Source organism: Daphnia pulex, chromosome 8, assembly GCF_021134715.1.
Source record: "Daphnia pulex isolate KAP4 chromosome 8, ASM2113471v1".
NCBI lineage: Eukaryota > Metazoa > Arthropoda > Branchiopoda > Diplostraca > Daphniidae > Daphnia > Daphnia pulex.
In genome coordinates, this window is record NC_060024.1 from 12,335,327 (window position 1) to 12,361,924 (window position 26,598).

The following is a 26,598-nucleotide window of genomic DNA, read 5'->3' on the forward strand; positions in this document are numbered from 1 at the left end:
TTTATTATTTTGTTTTTCCTTCCCCCTCAAATTAAAGTTGCTGCACTGAAAAAAATCAAATAAAACATAACCAGTGCGGGTTATGTAGGCCTCCCAAAATGTTTCAACTCAAATTCTTAACTCTCTCTCCGGCTGTATTCGAAGGCCGAATCCAAGTTGTAAAAAAAAATAGGGGGGACGACACATCCAGCAGACTTTGTGTGTAAGCTTAATACTACGTGTCTTATATTTTAGGCCTAGAAAAGCGACAAGAGTTTGAAAAAAGGGGGGGCTGGATAGCGGATCCCCACCAATATAACCCCTTGTATAAAATCTACCAAGAGAGCGAGAGAGAGAGTGGTGGTGGTATATTCATATATTGGATTCCTATGGGCCTTCCCTTAAGAGTTATACAATCTCTCCTGTTATTGGGAAAGAAACCTTTTTTCTTTCTTGTGTATTGCGCTGGATATATATAACCCCAAAAAGAAGAGAAGGATGGAACATAAAAATTGAAGGCAAGAAGAAGAAGAAGAAGGAAAGAAAAGGGACAGTCTTGGCGGCGGATAACTGCTCTAAAACGTAACCCTTATCTCTTTTCTCTTGGGTCTCCCCCCGAAAAAACAACCATGGGTTGGGCGCAACCGGCACATACACACACACACATAGTGCGCATACACACACACACCATATAGGCCCTGGCCAATTTTTATTTGGGGTGGGCATCCTCCTCTTCCCAATAAAACGCGGAGAAGAGCAAAGAAGCCAAAGAGTCGTAAAAAATGCATATCCCTTCTTTGACTCTGTGTGTCCTTCGACCCTTTTATACACGTATATATACATCTATCCTATCCGTGTGGCTATGCAAGAGGTCCCCCCCGATATCACCCGTTTTTCTTCCGACGCAACACCCGACTGACCCCCCAATTCTTCGCAATATAACCGTCACAGACTCACACAGCCGAAGACGAGGGGGTAAAAACTTCTCTAGCTGGAAAGAGGGGGTTATAAAAAAAAGAACGGCTGTAACAATTTCCTTCGGAGTATAACCCCAATAACATCTCCAGCATCTTTGTATAACTTTCCCCACCAGAAGAAGAACTGGAAGAAGAAATAGAAAAAAGGACACGCCACATTCTTGAGCGACTCCTCCTTGATCGGCCGTGGCATGTCCTTCTCACAATCACATCAGTTCCGACTCTGAGGCTTGACCGATCACAATGTTTTGAGCAGCTCGATCACAGAGACATTGTCCTTCAAAAAAATCAAAGTCAAAACCCGATCGAAAAAAAGTTTCGTTGCCCATTCCGTCCATCTGATGGACTCGCAGACAGTGGAGCGCTGTCCGTCCAGCAGCGCTTGACGACACAGTAGTTAGTTAATAGCTAGTCTCAATATATAACCCAGTCAGTGAGTTGGTGATCGTTCAGGTGCAACTAGAAAAAACCCAACAAAAAACAACAACGTTGGACATCCGAAAATATTTCGTCGCAATCATTATCGGCATCCATCCATCCATCCGTCTGGCTCCCACAAGTGCGGACCTTGTTACCTTTTTTCGTGCGTGTGTTGTGTGAGTGTGTGTCTGTGTTTCGAGGCCTCCAGAAAAGAAAAAATTGTTGAGGTAGTCGAGAGAGAGAGAAAGAAAGAGAGAAAGAGGAGTCGAAAATTGCGAGTTTCCTGTCTGTTGGTTGAGCGGAAAGTGCCGGGCCGATGACGACGCCGAAGGACGGCCATTTCCACGCCCGACGCCAACGGATTACGCAAACCGCGACTACTCCCTCCTCCTGCTCCGCCGCCGTCTTCTTCTCTCTTTCTCCTTATTTTATCGCTTCATTTCCACAAGAGATTCGGCAAAAGAAAACGCAACTAAGAGCCGCAAAAAGTCCTGGGTGAGTTCACAGTTCTTTTTATCCTCCTTTTAAAAAATAATTTCCCGCGCTAGTCATACATTAGCGAATAACCTTATCGCCAAACTCCGAGCGATTGGCACCGACCAATAGATTGACTCTCAAAACAGCAGTTGGATCGTCGATTTCAACACAGTTACAAATTTTTCAAAAACATTTTTTGGGTGGTTTTTAAAAGTTAAAAGGGACTCGGCGGCGATGTTCAAGGAGCCTCCCAGGAGTTGTAGGCCTAACGCTAAAGGCGGCGGTTCAAATGGCTAATAAAAAACTTTTAAAAAGCACTTTGTGACGAATTGTGCCCAACTGTTTACCCCAAAACACATTACAGGCCTATCATTCTTCACCATTTTCTCTCTCTCGAAAAGTCAACTAACGATATACTATATATTTGTTGATTCAATTTGTTGGTATCGAGAATAACCGCTGAAACGCTTCGAAAGATCATTAGGAGCCCCCCTCACCGAAATAGGCCTAAAGGTCACCGTATAGGATATACTATCTAGTCTGCGCATACATGTAGCCTACTAAAAACCGACTTGGATAAATCATTCTTGGTAATAGCAGCAAGCCAGCACACGCGTATTGATGATTGTTTTACTTTTTATTTTATTTTTTCCCGGGGAATAACGAAGAAAACAAACTGCGGTCGATGTTTTTTTTTTGTTTTTGTTTTTTTCTCTTCTTCTTCCTCCGTTCGTGACTATTGGTGCGAGTTTTTTTTTTGGGAAGCCAGCGTCGGCATAACGAAGTATTTATCCCTTTTTATTTTTTTGCCCGTCTTTCCTTTCTTCTCCAACTTCTCTCCCAGTGACTTTCGGTTGGTGTCGACTCACGACGCCCAAATTACGTGTGTAGATTAGAGAAGAGACGACACACAAACAGACAAACACAGACACAGCGGCGCGCAAAGTCAAGCCAAGTATGCCGCGTGAATGTTATATAGGACCGGACGGGGTGGAGCGGCGGCCGCAAGAGAAGAAGAAAAAAACCAAACCAAACAAAAATGACTCCAGTAGAGTGAAAAGAGAGCGCCCAGCAACGTCGACGGCTATACTAAAACCTACACTTCTCTATACGCATAAGAAATATCAGTAATATGTAATTTAGTCAGAGCTGCTGCTGCTGCTGCTGGCTGCCCAATTTCTTGCCGTCTTTACGCACAAGTCGCGTTTCGTAACAACATTACACAACGGCGGCGGCGGCGGTTCCATTTCCCACACACGGCCCCAACAGTCCGTGTTTTCTTTTTCCTTCTCATTTAAATGACCAAATAAATAAATACATGTTGACTGAAATGTATATCCACATCGCGATGTGCATATATACTCGAGTAGTATACATACAGCCAGAGAAATATGCGTGTTAATGCTTCCAGTATATACATACGTACGTATATATACTACATATACTCAGAGCGTACGAATATAATCATGATAATTATCTGGGCGTCGTCGACTTCTTCTTCTTCAGTTCGGTGGCTTCGACGTGGTGGTGTTTGTCTACTCTACGACATCTAATACAGAAATCTTATAGCTACTGCCTAGCCAGCCCATAACTACACATGTGTACAGTTGGGATATATACTTGCTAGTGGCCTACTATTTCTACCATTTCCGCCGAAGCTCGCTAGCTCTCAATGACTGCACTGTTTATTCTTCTTCTTCTTGTATAGTTCCTCACATCCGGCGCGTGAGGTCGGGAGGGGGGATATGCTATCTGGAAAATGTTATACATAACGTCAAACTGAAATCATAATAATCATAATCATAATAATAATAGGCCGTATACTAAATACATAAAATATAATGAATTGCGGGGGCCGTGATCAGGGCTGCGTGAAGCTGCCGGGACACGCGGAAAATAGAAAAGAAAAAAAAACAAGAGTCCCATAGCTATGGGAGCCGAGTAGAAGGCAGAAGACGAGAGTTCCGTTCCGCAGATATAACTACGGATGGTTTCCTTGTCTCCATAAATATTTCCCAAGTCGAAAGAAACAGAGGAAGGAGTCGGAAGAGAAAGAAGAAGAAGAGCTAGGGCGATCTATCGGATGCTGCTGGCAGCAAATCAAGAAGACGACGGCGACGACGTACAGTAGTAGTGTAGTAGCACTTTGGATGACTGCCATAACACAAAGTGAAATACTTTTGTAGACATCACCGTAGGCTCAAACTGGGAAAATCTATATTTATTCAAGGATTCACATCATTTTGTTTTAAAAAAAAAAAAGAAAAGTCATGAGACAAAAATTTACAAGATTTGGACAGGAAAAAAACAAAAGTGCCGGGCGCTATATGGAAAGGTTATTCGTTTTAAGGTTGTGACCCCCTTCGAAAAAATAAAAGGTGGTCATCGATATAAACTATCTTGGATAGAGGGGATACCTTGTAACTCTAATTTCAAATTGTTTTACTAGCTATCGGCTTTTGTTTTTTTTATGGCCTCCCTTCGATTGAACCGAGAAGTTGCGTCTGATTGTGTCCTGAGCGAGAGTCGGTGAGGTACTCTCATGAGCGCCAAAGGACTCAAGGACGAAAGAGATTGTCAAAAAAGGGAAAAAATCCTTCATCCTCGAGTCTGGGACACAAACACAGGTCTGCTGCCTATTCATTTATTTATAAGCTCGCTCAGATTCTAGAGTGCGCATAATAGTCTAATATACAAAGTTATACTGCTATCAGAGAAGTAGGATACCTATAGGCCTATTTTCGATCCTCCCTTTCCAGAACACCCTTGACATGGGAGAGCCAACAAAATAGGGGGTCCCTTTCGCTATAGTGTCGAGGCTCTGCACGTCAAAGCTCCGCCCATCGCCGGCAATAGCGCAGCCAATAAAAAGAGGGATAACGGCAGCAGTAATGGCCGCCGAGAAGCCGCCGCCGCCGCCGCTGCCGCCCAGCATTTTTCTTTTTCTTTTTTCGCCGTGTTGGCCCGAAAAGAAGAAGAAGAAGAGAGCCAAGAAGAGATTCTGCTGCTGGCACGGCCTATATATATACACACACACACACATCCTCTATGAATTTAGAAAAGAAAACGCGCGCTGTGCTCGACCGCAATAAATCACCACGCCAGCTAACAAACATGCAGACACACTCAAGTCCCGACTGAATAGAAAATGAATAATTTTTTCTTCTTCTTCTTCTACGAGAGAAGAAGAAATTTCTTAGCTGGTATTCTCTCTCTCCATAGCAGATGCTTCTTCTTCTTGTCTGTTCCCAAAGGGGGGAAAAACAACTCCCTTTTTCTTTCTTTTTTTGAGATTTTGATTGGATGAACCCCAAAAAGTGATTTATTCACAATCAGTTTACTCTCTCTCTCTCTTGAAAAAAAAAAAAAATTGGATGGATGACGCAAGAACTAAATCAACCGAACCCGGCGCATAGAGAAATTAAAGGCATCTATACTACACAGCTTACACTGAGTGAGAGACCATGACGGTTGAAAATCATTGCACGGTTAAGTTACTCATGGATATAACCCTACCCCCCTCTTACACTGGGTACGGCCGCGTGCGTTTTTTTTTATAGGTATATAGGTGTATATGTGGCGGCATTGTTACTCGACTGGCCGCCTGAGTTGTTTGTACACACACCGGTGGATATATACTCCACTGCCGAAGCTCTTTTTTTATTTTTTTAATAGAGTCATTAAGGCTCCATATAAAGGAATAAGAAGAAAAACGGTCGGCGGAGCAAGAAGAAGAAGAAGAAGTTAAAAAAAAAAAAAAAAACGCGCGCGCACAACGAGACAAATAATAATAACAATGATAATAATCATCATCATTATCAACACAATCATAAAAAAAAAGAACGAGCCGAGCCCGGAATCGATGGGGAATCGAGCGCCGGTAGGCGGGTACTCACGAAATGACCACCCTCCTCCTTTATTACGAAAACAACAAAATTCGTCGAATTTCTTTAGACACAAGGAACCCCGAAAAAATAAATAAATAAAAAATAAACTCAAAGACAAACTGACCCGAGGAGCCAAAGCTGGCCAACAAGAAAAAGAAGACATTATCGCCTCCTATGTTATCATTTTCTCCCACTCGGGAGAATTTTAGTTTGTAATTTCCGTGTTGTTTGTGCGCCCTTTTTTCTTCTTTTTTTCGTAAATGAAGTAGCAAGCGCGTAATGAAGCGATCCGCTTTCATAGTCTCTCAACGACGCGATTGCACGCCAGTCATCCCATCCGAGCCGGGCAAACAACCAACGGACGCGTATACAACATCAGTATATACCGACGGCTAGTTGTTGTAATTACAAAGGAGAAATGCGCGTGGTGGTGGACTATATGGTGGTGCCCGCAAGTGCTCATTCAGATTGGATTGCACTGTGTGTGTGTGATATTGCCGGCCGTTCGTATTTTCCCCTTCGCCTTTGGCCAGTAGGAAGAGAAGAAGGGGGAACAGAAAACGGGCAAGATATTATTAAGGGCGCTAGATGAGCGCGTGGCCGTGTATGTGTGTGCAACATACTAGTCGTTGCGGCGGCCATTTTGGACGCTATTACACGCCCCGCCCTGACTGTTTTCCCTCCGACTCTTGTATAGTAGTAGCGGTGCTGGTCTAGCCCAAGTGGTGGTGGTGGTAAGAGCAGTTTCAGTCCCTAGTAGTGGCCCCCCTCCATAGTCCAGAGCCAAGCAGGAGAGACGGCCGTCCGTCCTATAGTTACATCTGGCGCCGCGGCCCCAATAGGACGCAATTCTTGACTTGTGTGACTGGTCGAATAGCCGACGCAGCAGGAAAACAAAAAGAAAAAGAAAAAATAAGAAGAACAAATCAACTCCGCGACATCTTATTATTACCGAAATTACAACAGCGACAGCAAAATCAGAGCGGTAAGGAGCCAAACAATCAATACAAGTTTTGTTTTGTTTAATTGAATTAGCGTAGTTCATTGACGAAAACAGTTGTTGCCCAGTTATCCGTGTCATTACTATAGATATGATGGCTCATCGTTAAACGTGTAAGATTGTCGTGTAAAAAAAGATTCGAGTTGATTGCCTATATAACCTAACGGGTCTACATAAGGCGGCCGCCCCCTTAATTTTTTCCAAACGGTCCATAAAAATCCCGAAAATATGGGGAACCTTGCTGCTACTGCCACTGCTTTTGATGGCCATCAAACAGCGTGCGCCTCTCCATCTCTTATTCAGTTTTTTGTTTTTTGTTTCTCTCCTCTCATCTTTTTGATGGCCACTTCTAACCGTCACTTTTTCTTTTTAAAAGCCAGTCAAGAAAAGAATTCCGCCATCGCATATAAATAGCTCCACAATTGTCAGACAAAACGAGCCGTTTCTACGTCGATTATCTGGCAATTTATAGACAGGGTAGACTCGACTTGAATACAATCGCATTCGTAAAAATAAAAATGGCCGCACAAACTTGTTGCCTGTTTTTATTTTATTGTTTTTTGGCTTCAAAAGGGATTGATTCGAGGAGTCGCATCAAACGGAAAAAAAGAGGCACTAACGTTGAAAAGAAAACAAGCTGCATTTCTTCCTCAAACAGCAGAGATAAATAAATCCGAGCCAATGTTCTTCTTCTTGTACGACTCTCGGCGAAACGTCGTACATCATTCAAGAGTTTCTTCTTTCCGTCCCCACCACCTTTCCCGACACCTGCAGGGTTTTTATGAACTATTAAATGCGCGTTTTGTGGCTTTTTAATGATTATTGCGCTATTCCTTCCTTTAAGTACCCTTTGTGTATCCTTGAGTTATACAACGTCAAGACCCGTCGCCATCTCCCCCTGGTCTGTGTGCGCGCACACACACAACCAGGCCAATGCTGGGCAAAAAGTGTGCGCTATTCGTCTTGCAACTTTTAAGAGACACGTTTCTGTTGTTGTTTGTTTTTAGGGAGGGAGGGAGTTGAACAAAATTTATGGTTTCCGATTCGATTTAATTTGATTTCGAAACATTGGAAAATGGTGACTAACAAAAAGAGTTCTTAGCGAGAGGCGAAGCTGAGAATGTACCAAACATCTTAAGAGGCCTAACATTTCAAAGAGATGAAAATAAAAAAAAGCTATGATAGGCCTGGCAATGATCGCAAAATCATTCAAGTTTGAATGAAACAGCTTGTTTAAGTGCCGGAAAGATGGAAAAATACGCGTAAAATGTTAAACAATAAGCGTTCCAAGTCGTCAATCAAACAAAAGTCGACATTAATCTTAAAATATCGCACACATTTCCAACTTAGGAAACTTTGTCGCGAGTTTCAAAGATTTACGTTTTCAAACCATCCAACATTTTCCGAGTGAAAGAAAGGGGATTTCGAGACTTACCCGTCGGTAGATGGTTGGGCGCAGAAGTCGAGGTCACTACACAAGGCGCAGGGGAGACAATAGGCCTAGAAAAGAAGAAACAGAACCCAAAGTTAAAATTTTTGAGTTTACGATTACTGGAATTTCGTATAAACGTATACTAGGAATTAGTGATAAAAGTAGGTCTTAACACAATATGAACTACAATAACTCATATTTAAATACAAATGAAATTAATTAAAAAGGTATAAAACAACTACATTATAATTGCACTGAGCAGTAACAATGAACTCAGTTCACACTAAGGCATGTTGTGCACAAACGATATCACTGATGTTGGCAGTAGAGATGGAAATCAAGAGTTTGTAAGCTGAAGCTGTTCGTCTAAGACTTAAGATATATCAATGATCTATAAAATAAACACAAATGAATAACTGAGTAACTATTGTCTAACCAATTTGTATACCTTGGAGTGTGTTGTAGACAGCCAAGTCAAATCCTTCTTCTTAAATCTTGGAGAATTTGTAAGATATTATATATGATTAAAAGACATCCATGTTCTGAAACAAAAAGAAAGTGAATATGACAATTAAGTTTGAAGACCAATTTGGGCATACAATTTCAACAAGCTTTTACAAGTAAAGGATCCAGATCAATTTAACATGCTAAACAAATTTTAAGACCTGTTGCTTACAAGATATGGACTGAATTATAACGATAGGCAAAATCACAAATAAAACATGTAAAAACTGTTTCATTGAATGTAACCACAAACGCTCATCGTAAGAGTGAAAAACGTCATCTGTCATATCAGCTGACAACACAATTTTAATCGTTGCCACATTTTTTATTTGAATTGCGAATTGCGATATTATACGCTTGAAAAAAATTTTAAACTTTTTTGATAATAGTAGGGAGACGCATGATATGGAAATAAAGAATTTAATTGTTAGATGAATTTTTATAACAACTCTGGTAACACCTGACTTATGATCGTAGCGACCGCTACTGTGATTTTGGTAGCATTTCACTAATGGTATAGAATTGAAATGCTACTTTCAGCACAAAGTAGTTCAATAGTAGCAGTGTACTACTATAAAGTAGATCCTCTACCTAATACGTAGAGTACGCTACTCTTTAGGTTGCGAAAAAAAAATGCTACTTAGTGCTACATAACGGAGTCCTCTAGATAAGTAGCCCCCAATGAAATGAGTGTGTGGGTCCGCACGAAATAGGCCTACATGACTAACACCTAGGTGTTCTGCACCCTGAAACTAAACTAATTGCTGCCTCGTAGCCAAAAACCCGAGGCTGAATTACAGAGAAAATAAGACTCAAACCTATTTGTAACTTTTCGTTTCAAAATGCGATCGCATGGTTATTTATTTATTTTGGAAACGAATTCTCTATAATGCTAGAGAGCTTTGAAATGTTTCGGAACTGAACCTCGACCGAACAAAACCGCGGAATCGGAAAAATGGAATCATCGAAACGTTACGAGAGAGAAAGAGAGAACAAAAACGAATATAAGAGAGAAGAATGAATGAAAGAAGAAGAAGAAGAAGAAAAAGATCAAGTCGCATGAAATTGTCCGGAGTATTAGGAACACCGACCAGCCGACTTGGATTGGTCGTGTGGCAGAGGACCGTGTCGACGAGCCATCAGTCACGGCGCAATGGGTCCACCCGCTGTTTTTGCTGTTCCTTTCTGGCCTATTCTTGCGGTCGGGAAGTACCAAAAGTTCTTCTTCTTTTTCTTTCATATTCTTGGCCGCCGGCTCTGTTTGAATATGAGCAGAAACCCCCGAAAAAAATAGAAAAGGAAAACCTAAACTTGGTTGATGTTCTATCCACACACGCACGCACAAACACATTCACATAAAAAAAAAAAAACAGGCAGACTCCTTTGAGTTGAGAGAGTCAAAAACATGGCAAGAAAACTTGAAGAGAACGACATCATAACCATAGCCGTAGAAGGTTTCTTCCTTATCCTTTACGGCACCATAGAGAGAGAGAGAGAGAGTGGAGTTGAATGTTGTTGCGCTATTCAGCGAGAGGTCGTTGCGGGGTTGTAGGGAATGATCTAAATAGCCCATCAAAAAGTGTTACTACTACTACTACTACGATTACTACCACCACTACTGCTACTTGTATGCGCTATTTCACTCTCTCCGTCATCGTCAAACCGCAGCCATGGCACAAACAAAAGGAGGAAAAACAGAGAAGAAGACGAGCCTCGAAAAATGATGCCGCAATCAAAACAGACGTAAAGGGCCCATTGACTTGAATCGTTACGATCTGTTTTTATCGATCGTAAAATAAAACAACCACCGCGTCGTCGTCATCATCATCTCACCCAATTATCGTTCAAAAACCCCTCGTTACATCATTCAATTTACGATGATCTGAGATCCCCCCCCCCATTTATGTCTTTATTATCACTTATCGTTTTAGCTGGAAAACTCTTAACTGGAAAATACCGACGAATTCTTACTGGCGCAATTGATTATGAATTGACGTCGTTAAAAATCTTCAAAAAATAAATAAATAAATAATCAAAACATTCAAAGGTCACTAGTGTCATCTAACGAGCAAGTGCGTCATTCGATACCGGGTATCCCGTTAAGATTGAAATACAAGACGACGGCAAACCTTTTGTAACCTCATCAAGCGACGATAATTAATTTCACATTTGATTGCTCCAACATGTCCCCCCCCCTTTTTTCCAAAAAAAAAATTATTCATCAGTCCGACGTGTACTGATATCTTTATTATTTTTCTTATCATGACTTGCAGAGACCTAGCGGCTCCTCCATCGCAGAGACTCGTCATTTAGAAAATTACTGGAGGAAGACGGAAGAAAAAAAGAAACTCTCGACGTGACCCGTCGTCCAAGTAAACGGGCCCGCTGTTTTCTACGCAACAAACATACACACATACACAATCAACGAAAAAGCTGTTACATCTTACTCGAAAGTATCCTGTTGTGTGTATTGTGTGTGTGCAGTCGTTACGCGGTAGCTGGAATCGTCGTAGAGTGGCGCTGGCGACTCTTCCATTTCCAACAAGGGGCGAAGTGGGCGTGTCCTTCCGTCGACAAACACCAAAAGAATCCAGGCAAAGCTCCTCCCCCCTCATCCCACCCCAATCGCCCCTCGTGCCCGTCATGATGGTTGTGGCCACCACAGAGCGCAGGCCCGACCCGCGGCCGCAGAGCCATTAAAAGCGGATGCGTGCAGCAACCCAAACGACGATCGCTCATTGGCTCTCGCAGCCAACCCCCCGCCAAGGCGAGAGAGTAGACCCCACCTCTTCGACTCCGGCTGCTGCTGCTGCCGCCACCGCCGCCGCTACTACTACAACAACTACTACTACTCATACCCCCATTATAGAGGCCTCCGTGTCTTTGCCCGGCACCCTTTTGAGAGTCCCGCGTACAGCAGACGGCTTTAGTTGATCGCTATCAGCAGACTCCGACGCAAGCGTGTGCCCAGTGTGTCCTCTCCTCTCTTCTCTCTTCCCTTTGAGCGCGCGGGACCGAGTCCCATCACGGCACACAGTTTGAATAGTACAGTCTGCCACTCTCTCACTCAGTGTATTCCCTTCTTCTCATCAGTGCAGTCGTCAACGATTCGTTCGTTGAGTCAAAATCGGACCTTGAGTGTTACAAATTATTTTTTTTTTTTTCGTTTTTTAATTTGTGAAATTGGATTTGGTGTGGCGAATTAAAGTGAACGAATTTTTTTCGGTGGTGGACAAGATAAGACGAAAGAAAAAATTGGTAAAGCGAAAAAGTTGATCGAAAATGATGAACTCGTACTTTGAACAGTCCGGCTTCTACGGTGGACATGGACAGACGGGGGCCGAGCAGGCGTACCGATTCCCGTTGGGTCTCGGAGTCAATCCTTACGGGCCGCCCTCAGGCGGCGTGACCCGCCAGCAAGTCGATTCCTACGACCAGTCGACAGCGGCGGCTGCGGCGGCGGCCGCAGCGGCCGCTTCCTGCAAACTCTACGAGCAACAGTACAAATTGGACTGCAGCAAAGCCGACCAGAACGGCTACAGTTCGGCGGGCATCAACGTCAAATCCGACAACAATTCGGCCATCAGTTCGTGGGCGCAGGCGGCGGCGGCTGCGGCGGCCGATGCGGCCAGAGCGGCCCAGCAAGGTGGAGTCAACGACCGGGGTGTCGGAGTGGGTTCCGTCGGTCACGGACACAACAACATCAACAACCGAGGCGTGGTGGGCGGCGGCGGTGGCGGAGTCGTCGGAGGCGGCGGCGGTTACCCGGGCGTCGTGTCCAACGTCTCTGGCGGCGTCGGAGTCGGGCCGGAAGCGGCCATCAGCGCCGTCACCCCTCGCCCGGCCAACTCGGTCGGTCCAAACAACAACCCGTGGAGCCCGTGCTCCCTCAACGCCACCACAGCCGTTCAGGCGCCGGTGCCGCAGCACGGAGGCGGCGGCGGCGTCGGCGTCGTGTCCCAGCACAACACGCAACACTCGCAACAACACCAACACAACTCGGTTCAACAGCACAGCAACCACAACACGAGCGGTCAGCACGCCAGCCACGCCATTAGCCAGCAGCAATCGCCACAGAGTCAATCGTCTGCCCATACATTCTACCCGTGGATGGCCATCGCCGGTAAGTCCGCGCCCTCCCGCTCATTTCATTTTTTCCTTTTTCTTTTTCAAACATCGTAAATTACCGGGCGCGTCTCTTTTTCCTCTTTTTTTGAAAAATAAAATAAAAGACGAACGCGTGGGACATAATTTACGATCCGTTTTCACGAGTGTCATGAGATCGACAGCAACAAAGTCGCAAAACTGTGTCGGATCACGATTTTGTGTGTTTTCGACGGCCCTGTTGAACGCTTCTGACCGCTCCTGTGATGATGATGATGATGTACTCTTACGTGATGGTGGTGCAGGGGGGGCTGCTGGAAGTAGGGGGCGGAGCGCGTCATAACTCTTTTTTCTTTTTCGGCCGGTACAACTAGCGGAAAGAGACGGGCACGGCACACACACACATACACACACACACGTCTAAGCTGCATGATCCGAACGACTCGTCCTCGGCCGTGTCGCTCAACAACACGCAGACCCCCTTTTTTTTTCTTTCTTTCACTTTTGATGACCTCCATAAAAATTCGAAACCGTCGGACCTTTGCAATGGGCTCGTAACTTTCCTTTGTTGCCCGTCCAGTGGCAGTTGCGCAGTCTGCAGCACCCAAATCACATAAAATGTCCTGTTTTTTTAACTAGTCTTCCTCGTTTATGTTTGTTTGGTTGGTGGGGGGGTCGCCACGCCAATCCAATCCAGAGAGGGAAAAAGGCGTCACAGCAAAACAAATAATAATACTAATAAAAAAAGAACCGATGAAGGGGGGATATTCAATTCTATCCAACAAGAGAATCATAAAATAAATAAAAATTATTCTCCCTAAACCCTCTGAAAAAAAAAAACTTGATTATAATTAAGCGAAACGAGATTGTGAATTCGTGTTATCATTGTCTGGGTAACGGACCGATGGCGATTTTTTTTTTGTCCACTCTGTTTCACGAGAAATTTGTAAAACACACATTTTGTCCGGCTGTAATCCAAGACGACTAAAGAAAAAGAGAGAAAGGGCCTTGTCTGCTTAGTATGCAAATAGCTCTTTCTTTCTCTCTCTCTCTCTCTCGTTCACTATCTATCGGCGTTCTCCCCTTTTTTTCCTTTTTATCTTCCCTCTCATTCTCTTTCGTCTTCAGGTTGCCAGCTAGATTGTATGTTACAGTCGATAAGGCCGCAGAGATTACCCAATATGCCTTTTTTTTCCTTCCTTTTATTCTTCTTCTCCTCGAGGAAATAAATTCATCCTGTTGCTGCTGCTGCTGCTGTTACCACTGGGTACAGCGATAAAAGCTGAAAAAGAGAAGGAAAGAGAGATGGCCATTTCGCTCGAGCGTCCAGGAGTCCCGAGGCGTTGCGTGCGCAACAGGTCTTGCGGGATTAACGAAACAAGCTAGTATACGATTTATCAATAGTTGAAGATGGGTGAAAGAAGAAAAAATTTGCCTCTAGATACCTATTTCGAAAGCAAACACAAATAGCGTTTTGCCGTTCATTTCCAGGTAGATCAATTAAAAATGTGTAAATTGTTGGAATTTCTAAATACCCCTAAGACTCCCCGGGGATCGACACGGGCCGTTAAATGGTTCAGGTCATCAGAGAATGACATCTTAAGTTAAAAGCACAAGGTGGAAGGCTATTATATGTAACATCGTGTATAACGGCAGCTACGAGATTTGTTGAAGGGCGACCCAAAAAACTAAAAATGTTTAAAATAGTAGGCGGGAACCCCAGAAAAAAAAAGAAAAAAATGAAAAAGGTCTTTTTTTTCCTCTTTTCCTCAGGTGAGACATGCGGGGGGTCGGGACTGTTGGTCAGGAATGGCGGACCCCGTGGGTATCTGGGACGAAAACACTGGGGTTTTCATGTAATAATTTATCGTGTCCAGTCAGCGAAAAAAAAAGCCACAGTGACATCTTCTTTTTAAGAGAAAAGGTCAGACAGAGTTGTGACCAGTTCATTTGGTTGTCCAAGACACTTAAAAAAACATACTCATCAATCATTTATGTTTTTTTTTTTTTTCTAAAAAAATAAAATGGGCTCGTGTTGTCCGCGTGTGATGACAACGAGGTCGAGTTGGCTTAAGCCGCACGTTGAGTGCCGGTCCACGCGTTAGGAATTATCCAACTACGTGTGTACATTTTTCGGGAAAGATAAAAACCAACACCAGCACCACTACCACCTGCTGTTGTTGTTTGCTAGCGATCATGCAAAGACTGACGATGAAAACGACCAGGTGGACATAAATCAAATTGGGTGTAGTAGTATGGTAATATTTCACGAACGCAGCAGCGGTGTCGGGATTGATTTCAATCTTGGCCAGTTCCAGCGGTGTTTAGTCAATCGTTTAACCAGTTGGTTACCCCATGTGTAGATTTAACATTAGTGTCATTATTCATGCCGACATCGAACACAAATGTGCAATGCTACACGTTAAGTAACCAATACTTAAATTTAACTCATTCAAATCGAGAGGCCATTTTTTGAAATTTCAAAAACACTAAATAACCTTTCACTTGTATCAGATACGAAATTGAACAGTTCAATAATTGAAGGAAGGGCAATAATTGCTTCAAATTTTGAAATTGCATTTGAAAATCGAATTTCTCCGACAAAAATCGAAATATTTCTAAAATTTTCCATTATAGAAAAAAAAAACTAAATTCGAAGGGTTCGTTTTCAACCCCTATTTCCTAACCAGAAAGATAGAAAAAGGGCCCCCTCTATTTTGGGTTGTAACTTCCATGGGCCGCCGGATGGGTCGACGGAGGGAATTGGAGCTCGGAAAAACGATAAATCTTCTCTCTTTCATGAACCAGGGGTCCCATATACACATCTAGAGCCACACGTCTGCTGTGCAGCATTCAGAGAGCTCCGAGACCGGACACACAAGAAAAACTCTTTTGCGCTAGTGTGTTCACTTAAAAAAAGAAAAAATTTTTGACCAAGAGTGAACATTGCATGGTTAACATGCACACAAGACAAAGTTATCCAAGCTCTCCGACCTCTTTCTAGTTTTCTTCTCAAAGACGATTCCGAGTTGAAAGACCTCCCAACACAGAAAGAAACTTTTGGTGTGGCTCCGGCTCGGCGCCCAGGCAGCAGCAACAGCAGAGAATTCGACCTGATTTTAGTTCCTTTTTTCCCTTTGCCTTTTGAGAAAGGCAAACAGTATTCGGTTCATCATCGATTACATCGTCGTATTTCGCTCCTAAGGAAAAAAGAGCTTCTATATATGCTATTGTTGAAAAAGGCAAGCGATCCGACGCCATGCGATCCGTAGCCGATCGAAATCGGGTACGGGGGTCTTTTACTTGCTCCACACTACACCCGTGGTCCCCGTGGTGGTGGAGTAGTTAAAAAAGTAAGTAGCATTAACAAGACTTGCTACCGAATTCAACACCCGAGCGGCGTGTTTCAAAGAACCTAACGCGACAGACTAGTTGGAAATCTGTCTGGTTGCTGACTAAAGTCGAAAGTTGACAACAACAACCAACGAATTAAAAAAAAAAGAGAAAAAAGAAATGAATGAAACGGGATACCCCGAGCGAGAGGAAAATGAACGAGAGCGAGAGAAAAAAAGAAATAGGAAAAAAAAATAAAGTTTTTAAATGAGTTTTTACGTGAATTGATTAGTAATTAAAGTAAGGAGCTGCGGGTGGTCGTTGGTGGCGAAAGAGCCGAGCTTTGCTTTCGTAGTGGGAGCCATCAGATAAACAACAACAAGCAGCAGCACCAACAAATTTGGGGTTTTACTTTTATTCTTTTTTATTCCCCCTTTTTCCTTTCAACTCTTTTTTCTTTTTCTTTTAGAAAAATATAAAAAAGAGATTCCCTCAACGATAGTAGCGGAAAAATCCTTAGTATGTGTGGCTGCCGTTAGATGGCGTAATACCAAACAACAACAACAACAACACGATCTTTTTATTGGTGTGTGTTTACTGTTTACTCTGCCGGATCCCCCCTCACCAGTTATTTATATTCATTGCGATTCCTTTTTTTCTTTTTCTTTCTTTTCTTTTGAGCGGTCAATAAAAGTAATGGGGCTGGATTGTGAATCAACTTGTCTCAATAATTCGAACGGGTGGATTAGGGCCCCTAATGAACGCAGCGTTTCATTAGCACGAGGACAAGAGCAGACGTGAATCTCATTAAGAGTCAAATTTATCTACACACCAGAACGCACGATAGAGCATAAATCGCTTCTATTTACTCTAGATCGCAACAACTAAAGTCAATCGAGATCAAAGCGCGGTATCAAATGATTGATGAATTCATTAATCGACACTTTTGTTTTTCAAAAACAAAAAACAGAACGTCGAAAAATTTTAATTCGGTAACAAGGAAAACGCAAAATTCAGAGAGAAAAGAAAACAAGGTAAAAAATTAAAATTACTGGCGGGGAGGGAAAAAAAAACGGGGCCGACCGCACGTTTCATTTTCTAATATAAATCACCTCGATACAAAAAAACAAAACCAGATACAACCTACAATTACATCGCTGATACGTTTTGTCGAGTTCGACCTCGAGGCGGCCACACATAAGACGAAGGGAAAGAAAAAGAAAAAAAACAGAAAGCTTATTCCACTTGATGTTTTTTGGGGGGCTTTTCTTATACAAGAATTATAAGAATTCTCGGACCAGCACACGAAAGAGACAACAACTCCCGAGTGATCACCATCACACGCTCCACAAAGAAAAAAAGGAGTCGCGGAGAAAAATGGGTAATAGAAAGCGGGTAACCGCGTGAGAGAGGACAGACTGTTGTTGGAAGAAGATGGAAACGAAAAATAAAACAATCATGATTTTATTTTTTATTTTCTTTGAATATTCCCGGAGGGAGAGAGAGCCAATAAATCACGCAACTTGTTTTTCTTTTTTTATTTCTTCTCCTCTTTCTCCCTTTTTCTAAAAAAAAAAAGAAAAGAAAAACAAAATTCTTCTTCATTCAACGGCAATTCATCATCGACCGGTGGTTGACTAGTTTAAACCCCAAGGACGCGCCGTTTGTAGTTTGTAGTGTAATTCAAGATCCACTTGAATGTTTCACCATTTTGTTTTATGGGCTGTAGGTGTAGGAGGGAGGATCATCAAATGGCTAACACAAACTCTTCAGCCCTCCTCCGTCCCCACTCGATAGCCGAATTGAAATTAACCGAGCGGAAATGTCACGGAGGTTATCCAATATTTAGAATCACCCAAAAACACATACGGAGGGAATAAAAAAAGAAATCATCATAAATCCATTTCCAATCAATAAAGGAAAAAAATTTCCGAAAAATTGTAACAATAGTCTCGAATGCTAAAAGAGCCTGCCGGAGGAGCGTGTGCCCCGCACCGGGAGGTTTGCGCCGCTAGGGCGAGCAGGGGTTGCAAAGAGAGGGAGGAATATTACAACGAATGCACATAATGCGGAGATCATGTGTGCGTATTTGTGTGTGAGATTTATGTCGCTTATATCAAAACGGAAAAACACACGAGCAGACGCCATCGAGCGAGCGCACGTTGCAAAGAGTAACGGATCGTTCACACAGGCGTAATGCGAACAACAAAGGAAAGAGAGACTTCTCTCTCTATGGCCGTTCTTCCTATGAAAGCCCTAGCCCCCCTTGGGGGGTGGATGGTCGTTGAACGATTTATGTGATTTTCGCTTGATACACACACACACACATGTACGTATACATATACACTCACAGATTGAAAGCTTCTTTTCTCTATCATTTTCGTCGCGGGACAGACGGTATTTCCGTTTAAAGTGGAGGGTGTGCGGGGGTAATACATTCGATGTGACTCATCGCGGTACTACTCCCGCTACATTTAAGGGGGGAGGCCAATCTCAAAGCGTTAAACTTTTCAAATTGATGCAAAACGAACAGAAATTTTTCTATTTTCGAAAAATGATTTTAACATATGGCCATTCCCATGACACAAAATTCTTCCCCAGTACAACCCCGGCAACAGCTAAAAAAAAATAAAAAAAGAGGGAGGTACCCAGAAGAGTTTCACACTCGATGATTGGGTGGGTAAAAAGGGGGGAAAAATCTTTAGTGATGGAGGGCTTGAACTGAAAAACCCCCGTTTTCTCAAAGTAAACCCGACACTCTTCATCTTCAAAATGCCGCGCTATATACTACCCCCATCCGGATGGATATAGGGAACATTCGAGTCAGTCTGTATGTAACAGTTCAGACACAAATATTAAATAAATAAAACTAAATTTAACAGAGAAACCAGACAGACGTACAGGCCATTTTTTTGTTTCTGTGTTGAGGGAAGACAGCGGAAATGGACGAGTTGTATAAGTTATGTTACTTATGGGTTACACCATATATATATGAAGCATTAGCACCCTCTCTGGTTGGTTGGCAATGAATTACAATCTCCTTTTTGTTTTGAGGTGGCCTCGTTGGCCCCCACAACACGAAGCATTTCCACAGTTGCCTTATTTTATTTCTTTTTTCCTCCACTTTTTTTTATTTTCAATTAACTTCATCACGCAATGAAGAAGAATAGGAAGAAGGAACGGAAACTTTGTCCGAGTGGTGTTCCATCGAACCCGTGAAAAAAAGAAATAAAATAAAATAAAATAAAGGGGGATCTATAAATACGCGTAGAATTTTAATCACTGACGGGAGCCAGAGGGTTTGTTTGCCTACTCTTAAGGTATAATTAAACTGGAAAGGTCTCGGAAAGGGAAAAAAAAAATAAAAAATCCTTCACTCCTCTTCTTCCTCTCGGTATATCTAATGCACAGCGTCAAGTTATTCGTGGGGACTCTGGGTGGGAGGATAAAGCTCAAAGCGTTGCCGCACCAATTGCCTAACCCTCTGGGCCCTGGGGTGTGCTTGAAACCGATCGAGAGTACGAAATCACGGGCACAGAGATCCAATCTAACCCATTACGCATTCCCCATATCAATAACGTTTGAACTTCTTCGCCCCAAAACCAAAATTTGAAAAATTTCCGAGCATTGGAACTCAATCTTTTGCCTTGAAACAATTTGACTGTCCCTCCGAAAAAACAGAACATTATATGACCCTCTATTAAAGGCTTTTATTACAGCACATCCTTCCGGGGGTAGAGAGAAACTGGTCAGCCTTTTTCAGATGAAGCATTTCATATGGGGGTGGAGGAAACAGATGAAACACTCTCCCTTTTTTCGCTGTCTCTATCTAACTCTCTCCCCTTTCAGGGAAGAAGACGATGACAACGAGTCAGGGCAGTCAAAAGAAAACGTTTTATTAGACCTCTTCAGCAGCATGGCCCCGCTGGGTTAAACGGTCCAATATAAGCCTAACCCGCTCGTATTGTAACCCGCAGAGCAAAGAAGAAAAAGGAAAGTTGTGTGTGACTTTTATGGCTTTTGGGCTCTTCTTTAAAAGAGTGAAACCAACTGTCCGTGTTATATATACGGCGCATCACGGCTGGGCGTAAATCTCTCCATCGACCAGAGAAGTAAGCAGCAGCAGTGTGCAAGTAGTTCAGTGTGTAAATGCTCTGGCCGCTAGTGTGTGTGTGTGTGTGTGTGTGTGGCGGGGCCGTCTCACTGAATTGAATCCCGCAGATCATCTCTCTCTCTCTCCTCTTCTCTTCAGGGCACACGGCCCCTGATGTGATGTAGGCCATTTGTTTCACTTCATTATCGTGATTATACACACAGAGGGAGCACATTCATCATTATGCGTGGGGAAACAGAAGGAAAGGGCAGCGCCCTTGCAAAGAGCTCGGGACCCGATTCGAAACTTTGCGGCCGCTCGGCGCGCGGAAATCATCAAAACGGAGGCTAGCGAGTTCGAGGCGCATAAAACACGTCAGACTTAATTAATTACTCGATATAAATCAAACTAGACTAGCGCCTCTAGACGATTGATTCATTAAGGGTCTTAGCTGAAAGTGTCAAATAATTGCTCTTACCTTTTAGTAACAAACTCAGTTTTCCGTTGGCGGGAGATACAAATTACCCTGCAGCTCCTAGAAAAGCAATAAGAAAAAGAAAACATTAGTTTTACAAATTGATATAGATTTTTCAAGCCATTAACATAAACTAAAAACAAACATATTAGGCCATTTTTTTTTTTTTTTATTGGAACGTGAGAAAACATAACTGTTTTGTTTGAGTGTTCTAAGTCGTTAAAGGCGCCGGGGCGAAGGATTTTCCGTGCCGTAACAACTCGTAGCCTGCCCAGAGTACCCGTTTACGACCAGCGCTTGTTGTTTTATTGGGAGCTAATAAAAACACACTCCTCTTAAAACTAATACGACTACTACTACAACTACCAGTAATAATGTAATAATACCTAGTAATAGCCTACGACTGCAAGAGGTTAAATGTTTTTATAGGCCTCGTGCTGTGTTTGTAATTTACGGAGAGATTGGGTTCGATTTGTTCAGCCGGCGTTTAGAGACAGAGAGAAAAGGATCAATCGACTTGTGTTCATTTCATCGGAATCAACAAGGGGTAGTTTAGTAGAAGGGATTTGGATTATCGTCGGCATCGGTGTGAAAGTGTGTATAACTAAGTCAAGATACGGCTGTCGTCTCCTCGGTGTCCAGCAGCGAGAGATATGGGGCCTTCTTTCTTCTCTTCTACCTTTTTTTTTAAATATAAATATACATCAAGCCAACAAGATCTTTTACCCCCTCTCTCTCACCAAAGAAAAAATACGGTTTTTGGAACCGTTTATTTATATCAAGATATTTCCATTTCACTTTAGAAAATTCCTTTCCTTTTTGTTTGAGGACATTTTTTACATTTTTCTTATTTTCAGTTTGGCGGGTAATGGAATTCCTTTAGTTTTATTTCGTAAACATTAATTGGAATTTTTTTTTCCTGCTTCGGTGTTTGGTTTTTTTTTCCCGCTGCGGAAAATATCCCCTGCCGCAAAAACCGCAAAGGCGACGCAACAAATACAAATGACGTGCGGTTTATACATGTACCAACTACCAACCGCCAAGGGAATATTTACGAGACACTCGGTCTTTTTTCGGAATCAATTTGGAATGAAAATAATAATATAAGTATACAGTAAAGCAGTCGTTCTCTCTCGCTCCTGGAGCTCTTGTCTGTCGGTGTGTGGGTGTTAATTGCATTGAAATCGTTCAACAACAGATGCTACGAGCGGCGTCAGCGCCGGTTTATATTTACCACCTTTTTGGCAAATGATAGAAGACAATAAAGTCAAATAAAACTTTTCTCTCTTTTTCTTATTCCAAGACGCCATTTGCACCCAAAAAATAAAAAAGAGAGGAAAAACACACATATAGAGTACACTCATGTGTGTGCGTGTGTGGGGGAGTAGGGCACGGCAGCTGCGCTATTGGTTGCGGGTCGGTCGGCGACTGTTACAAATTTAACTTGAAGCGCCATTGGTCGCCAAGAGCGTCAGGAGCGGCTCATTTTGGCGTCGAATGTGCGGGGGAGGTCGATGAGAGTTAGAAGGGGAGAAAAAGAAACCCAAGTTCCTACACAAGATGCTGGGCAAGAGAGGGAGAGCGGGGAAGAAGAAGAAGAAGAAAAAACAAAAAAAATCTACAACAACAAGAATGAAAGAAAAAGAGAGAGAAAGGAAACCTTAACTTAGAAACCAAAGAGCCCGAGACTTGTGTGTGTTACTTCACTGACGGTACGTATAACCCGCTAGGAGCTAGCAGCTAGCTCCTTCTAAAACTTGCTCAGGCCTTTTCTTTCCCCCCTTTTTTTCTTCTTCTTCTTCCCACTGAAATATCTCAAACTCAAAGGATTTACGATCCTTTTTCAAGCCGGTAACTTTTCGACAGCTGAAAAACTCTCAGCTCTCAGAGTCTCTCTCTTTCTCTCCTTGTGCTACCAACTGACTTGGCTGTTTTATGCATCAATGTGTGTAGATTCTTGAGTATCTCACTCGTTTTCTTTCTTGGCCGAAAGACTAGGTGGTGGTGGTGGTGTACCCAACGACTGAAAATTGAAAACATTTTTTTCCCGCCTTGGCTGTGATCCATTTACATTTTCTCAAATATAGCAAAGCAAAAAAAAAGAACAGCCCCCCCACCCAAAAAGAAAAAGAGGGAGGACAAAAATGGTGAACACATGATTGGGCAGAATTTATGGGATCTGCTGGTGTGTGATTTACACACGGCTACCTCGATTTCTGTTCATAATATAAAATACCTTTTCTCTATAGTCTAACACCTCTGTTCCGAGTTGCATTCTTTTTTTTCCGTTCCTCATTCGATACAATAGTTGGCCTTTTAAAAAGCAACCGGAACACACAATGAATGGGATGCACAGCACCCTCTATATCCGCAGTATTGAATCAAGCACGTCCGATTCCATGGAGTGTTAATGGATCAATGGAAATAATACATTCTCCATTCACCTTTCTTGAACAATTCTTTTTTTTAACCCAATGTGGAACATCTCGACTGCGATCCAAATTCTTGTGTGTTGACACATGTTCCAAAGAAACTTAAGCTCCCGTTCTCGTTTCATTTCCAAACCTACGACGGGTCGGCACGCAGATCCCCAATATTTAGACGTCGGAGAAAATTTAAAAAAATAGAAAAACTGTTCCAAGTCAAAAGGGAAATGAGGTTGGGTGGGTGGCATAACATGATTTGCGCAATCTGTTTCATGTCTCCCGCCGACCGAGACGAAAGAACCCAACAGAAAAAAATATATATAAGAACTAGGAATAAACCAATAGGAGGGGACGCTTGTTGCAGTCAAATTCACTGGTATTGGACTCCATTTTTTGGTGGCTGTGTATGTATATACATCACAGAAGTCTGTCGTCTCCGGCTTCCGCACGAGATGGAGGGGAAAAAAAAAGAAGAAGGATTTTTCTTTAGTTTCGCTCTCCTCTCTCGACGATAGATGAGAAGAGTTGCAGACAGAGCGAGTCTGACTTCTCTGCTGCTGCTGCCTCTTTTCCCCCCTTCTTCTTCTTTTTCGTTTTTCTTCTCTCTAGAGCGTCTATACTTTATTACTACACAAACCAGCAGGGTTGAATGTGTTGGCATGGGCCAGACGTTTTCAAGCGCAGTGCTCTCACATACTCTCCTCCGTCTTGTGCGCTATCGGTCGGGGGGCGCCATTGTTTGTCACGCAACTGTAAATATATCTGTGAATTTCGGGCGGTAGCAGTTGACGTCGTCGACGATCGACGACTCGAGTTCCTTCAAACAACAAGCAAAGAGGATTGGGAGGGGGCACAACGCCTCTTTGTGGGCGTATTAATAGATCAACACACACATCTTTTGTGGTGAAATACCTCGAGCCGTTATTTCAAACCCAATCAACGAATCGGACGCATCTCTGGCGACTCGACACCTTTTGAACGTCACTTTTAAAATCGCGATTGATTGCGTCATGTGTAGTCTCCTATTAGATCATCGGATGAATACCGGGCGCAATCGAGTGCTCAGGGAAAATGACGTACATGTTGAAGCGATGGAAATCAGACAAGGATGATGAGTTTCTATCTGTAACATCACAAACAGGAGAATTGTTTCCGATTCTTATCGATTGCGTGCGCATGTTATTTTACTTTTTCATTTCCTCTGGTTTTCTTTCGGTGGGGAGTTGGGAGGGAGGCCCAGTCGTAAATCTTTCGATAGTCACTGCCCTCATTGTTTCCGAACCATCCTTGATAAAAGGTTTTCCTAGCTAGGTGTCGGCGATCGCGTGGTCAACGGCGGATGAAAATGAAACGAGAAAGAGAGGAAACCGAGAAGAGGGGGGAAACAGAAAATAATAAAACAAAAACAAAATCGCATTGGTTAGAGTAATTGCATCGAAAAGAGAGAGAAAAGAGGAAGTTTCTTTCTTTTCTTTTTCTTTTCTTTTTTGGGTTAATTTCGGTGAGAAGGAAATTCAATTTGGGTTTTTCTTTCTTTCATTTCTTTTCCCTTTTCTGGTGAGTGTGGCCCGGTTTTTCGCTGTTGATGACGGCGACCAAAAGAAGATAAAATAATAATAAAAAAAAACACTTTTGGCAGTTTTACGACTTTTCCGAGGGCCAAGTTTTAATTGACTTGGACATCGGACCTTAACACACACACAAGTCCGACCTACCTAGTCCGCTCCGATTGGACTTGGAGACTTGCCAATCGCACAAGCTGGGGGGAAAAAAGAAACGGCGTAGCGAAATCTACGAAGAAATGGCAAACTTGACGGGAATTTGGTGAAAATGTGCAAAGCTCTGTGATTGGTCGCCAACACGAGCGACACAAAGAGAAGTTGAAAAGGAAAAGGGACGTTTTTGAAAGGTTCGACACCGGAGACAGCTGAAAAGCACAAGGGGGACTCTTTATCCTCCCCCCTCTCTTCACTGGAATAATACTCCGACCCTACAAAAATGTGGCCCTTTTTTTCACTTGCGTGACCCCCTCCCTTATTCGTCGAGGGCGGAGAAGTCCGTTTCCCAATCAGCCCATTGGTGCACTGGACCTTAACAGAGAAATAAATATCCCCCTCTTCAACTTATTTACACAGGAATCAAAAGTCATGAATCAAAAAGACCTGTCAAACGACCCAGCAGCCCACCAAATTCTATAATGCCATTTCAAACCGTTTTTTTTTTCACATATCGACTAGGTTAAACGTAACTTATTCTAAACGATATCACACACAAGATTGTTGTTGTTCCAAACATCTGTTTTTCGGTGTAATAGCGCCCCGTTTCCCGAGAGAGAGAGAGACAGTCTAGGCGGAAGTGTCAATCCGAGTCTCTTCTTCTTCCCTCTCTCGTGTTATTCTTCCTTCAATTTCAAAAAAAAAGTCTCACACAAGACGAGGGACGAAAAAGAGGTTGAAAACGCGTAACAATGACCGAGTCGAAAATAAGAAAAAAAGGGCAGAGGAAGGAAAGGAGAAGACAAAAGACAGTGTGAAAGGAGAGACCTTTACGCGAGGTAATAAAACGATCCTCCACTATCCAGCACCGTTCAAAGGGTATTATATCCAGAAGGGGGGAAGGCAAAGAGCGATCAAAGCGGGCCAAAGAGTTTTGACCTGACTCCTTCATAGTCTTTTTTTTTTTACGACAACCCTCTGGCGGTCTTTTTGCGTCACAGAGTATTTTTTTTACGATCATCGTAAAAGAATAAAAATAGACATTGAAACAAGATGGGGGAAACGAGACAAGTCACTATCTCTCTATATATATTGCGCTACCTGACAATTGCTTTATCTCCAACATCGGATCTCTTTTTTCTTCCCTTTTTCCACCCCCAGTAGCATCCGACTTGAGTTCCAGTTTCGTGTTGGTCTTGTTACATATTCTCTAGTTGTTTGGAAACTGCGCCGGGGTTGAGATCGTTCTTACCCCGCGTCCTTTTCTTTTAGCTCTTGTGTGTGTTATTAACTTTGACCGTGTTTATAGAATCAAAAGTGAAACGAACATGCATCTGACTGTGTTGTTTTGTGTTTGGCCCAATTTCAAGGTGCCAACGGATTGCGGCGTCGAGGCCGTCAGACGTACACGCGCTACCAGACGCTGGAACTGGAGAAAGAGTTCCACACAAATCACTACCTGACGAGGAGGCGGCGGATCGAAATGGCCCACGCCCTGTGCCTGACAGAGCGCCAGATCAAAATTTGGTTTCAAAACCGACGCATGAAGCTCAAAAAGGAGATCCAGGCCATCAAGGAGCTCAACGAGCAAGACAAAGCGACGCACACCAAAGGCGGCGGCATCAGCTCCAATTCGTCCAACGCATCCACGACGCCCAATGGAGGAGATTGACAAAATTGGAATTTTTAGAAAGAAGAAGAAAAAAACAAACAAACAACAAAAAAATAGAAAATTAACACAAACAAACGGCTAAATCAAATCATCTCTCCTCCCAC

General features: G+C 43.0%; 1 protein-coding gene and 1 long non-coding RNA gene across 6 annotated transcripts in view; one reads left to right on the forward strand and one right to left on the reverse strand.

Annotated features, from left to right (window-relative positions):
- LOC124199985 overlaps positions 1–26,598 on the reverse strand; it is a 225,479-nt gene that overhangs the window by 21,863 nt on the left and 177,018 nt on the right. For 3 of the 4 annotated variants that reach the window (XR_006877114.1, XR_006877115.1, XR_006877116.1), the window contains 4 exons: positions 20,685–20,741; positions 8,621–8,714; positions 8,415–8,563; positions 8,176–8,240 (listed from right to left, as the gene is read on the reverse strand). This is a non-coding gene — a long non-coding RNA (uncharacterized LOC124199985). Of the gene's footprint in view, positions 1–8,175; positions 8,241–8,414; positions 8,564–8,620; positions 8,715–8,848; positions 8,932–20,684; positions 20,742–26,598 lie in introns of those variants that run through there. The other variant, XR_006877117.1, reaches the window with a different exon arrangement.
- LOC124199977 (homeotic protein ultrabithorax-like) lies at positions 1,112–26,518 on the forward strand. 2 transcript variants are annotated; one of them, XM_046596061.1, is made up of 3 exons: positions 1,112–1,871; positions 10,950–12,799; positions 26,193–26,518. In XM_046596061.1, the coding sequence occupies exons 2-3, from the start codon at positions 11,959–11,961 to the stop codon at positions 26,492–26,494; spliced, it is 1,143 nt and encodes a 380-aa protein (XP_046452017.1). In that variant the 5' UTR covers positions 1,112–1,871; positions 10,950–11,958; the 3' UTR covers positions 26,495–26,518. The 2 variants fall into 2 exon arrangements, with proteins under 2 accessions (XP_046452017.1, XP_046452016.1); XM_046596060.1 differs by lacking the exon at positions 1,112–1,871 and adding an exon at positions 6,451–6,725.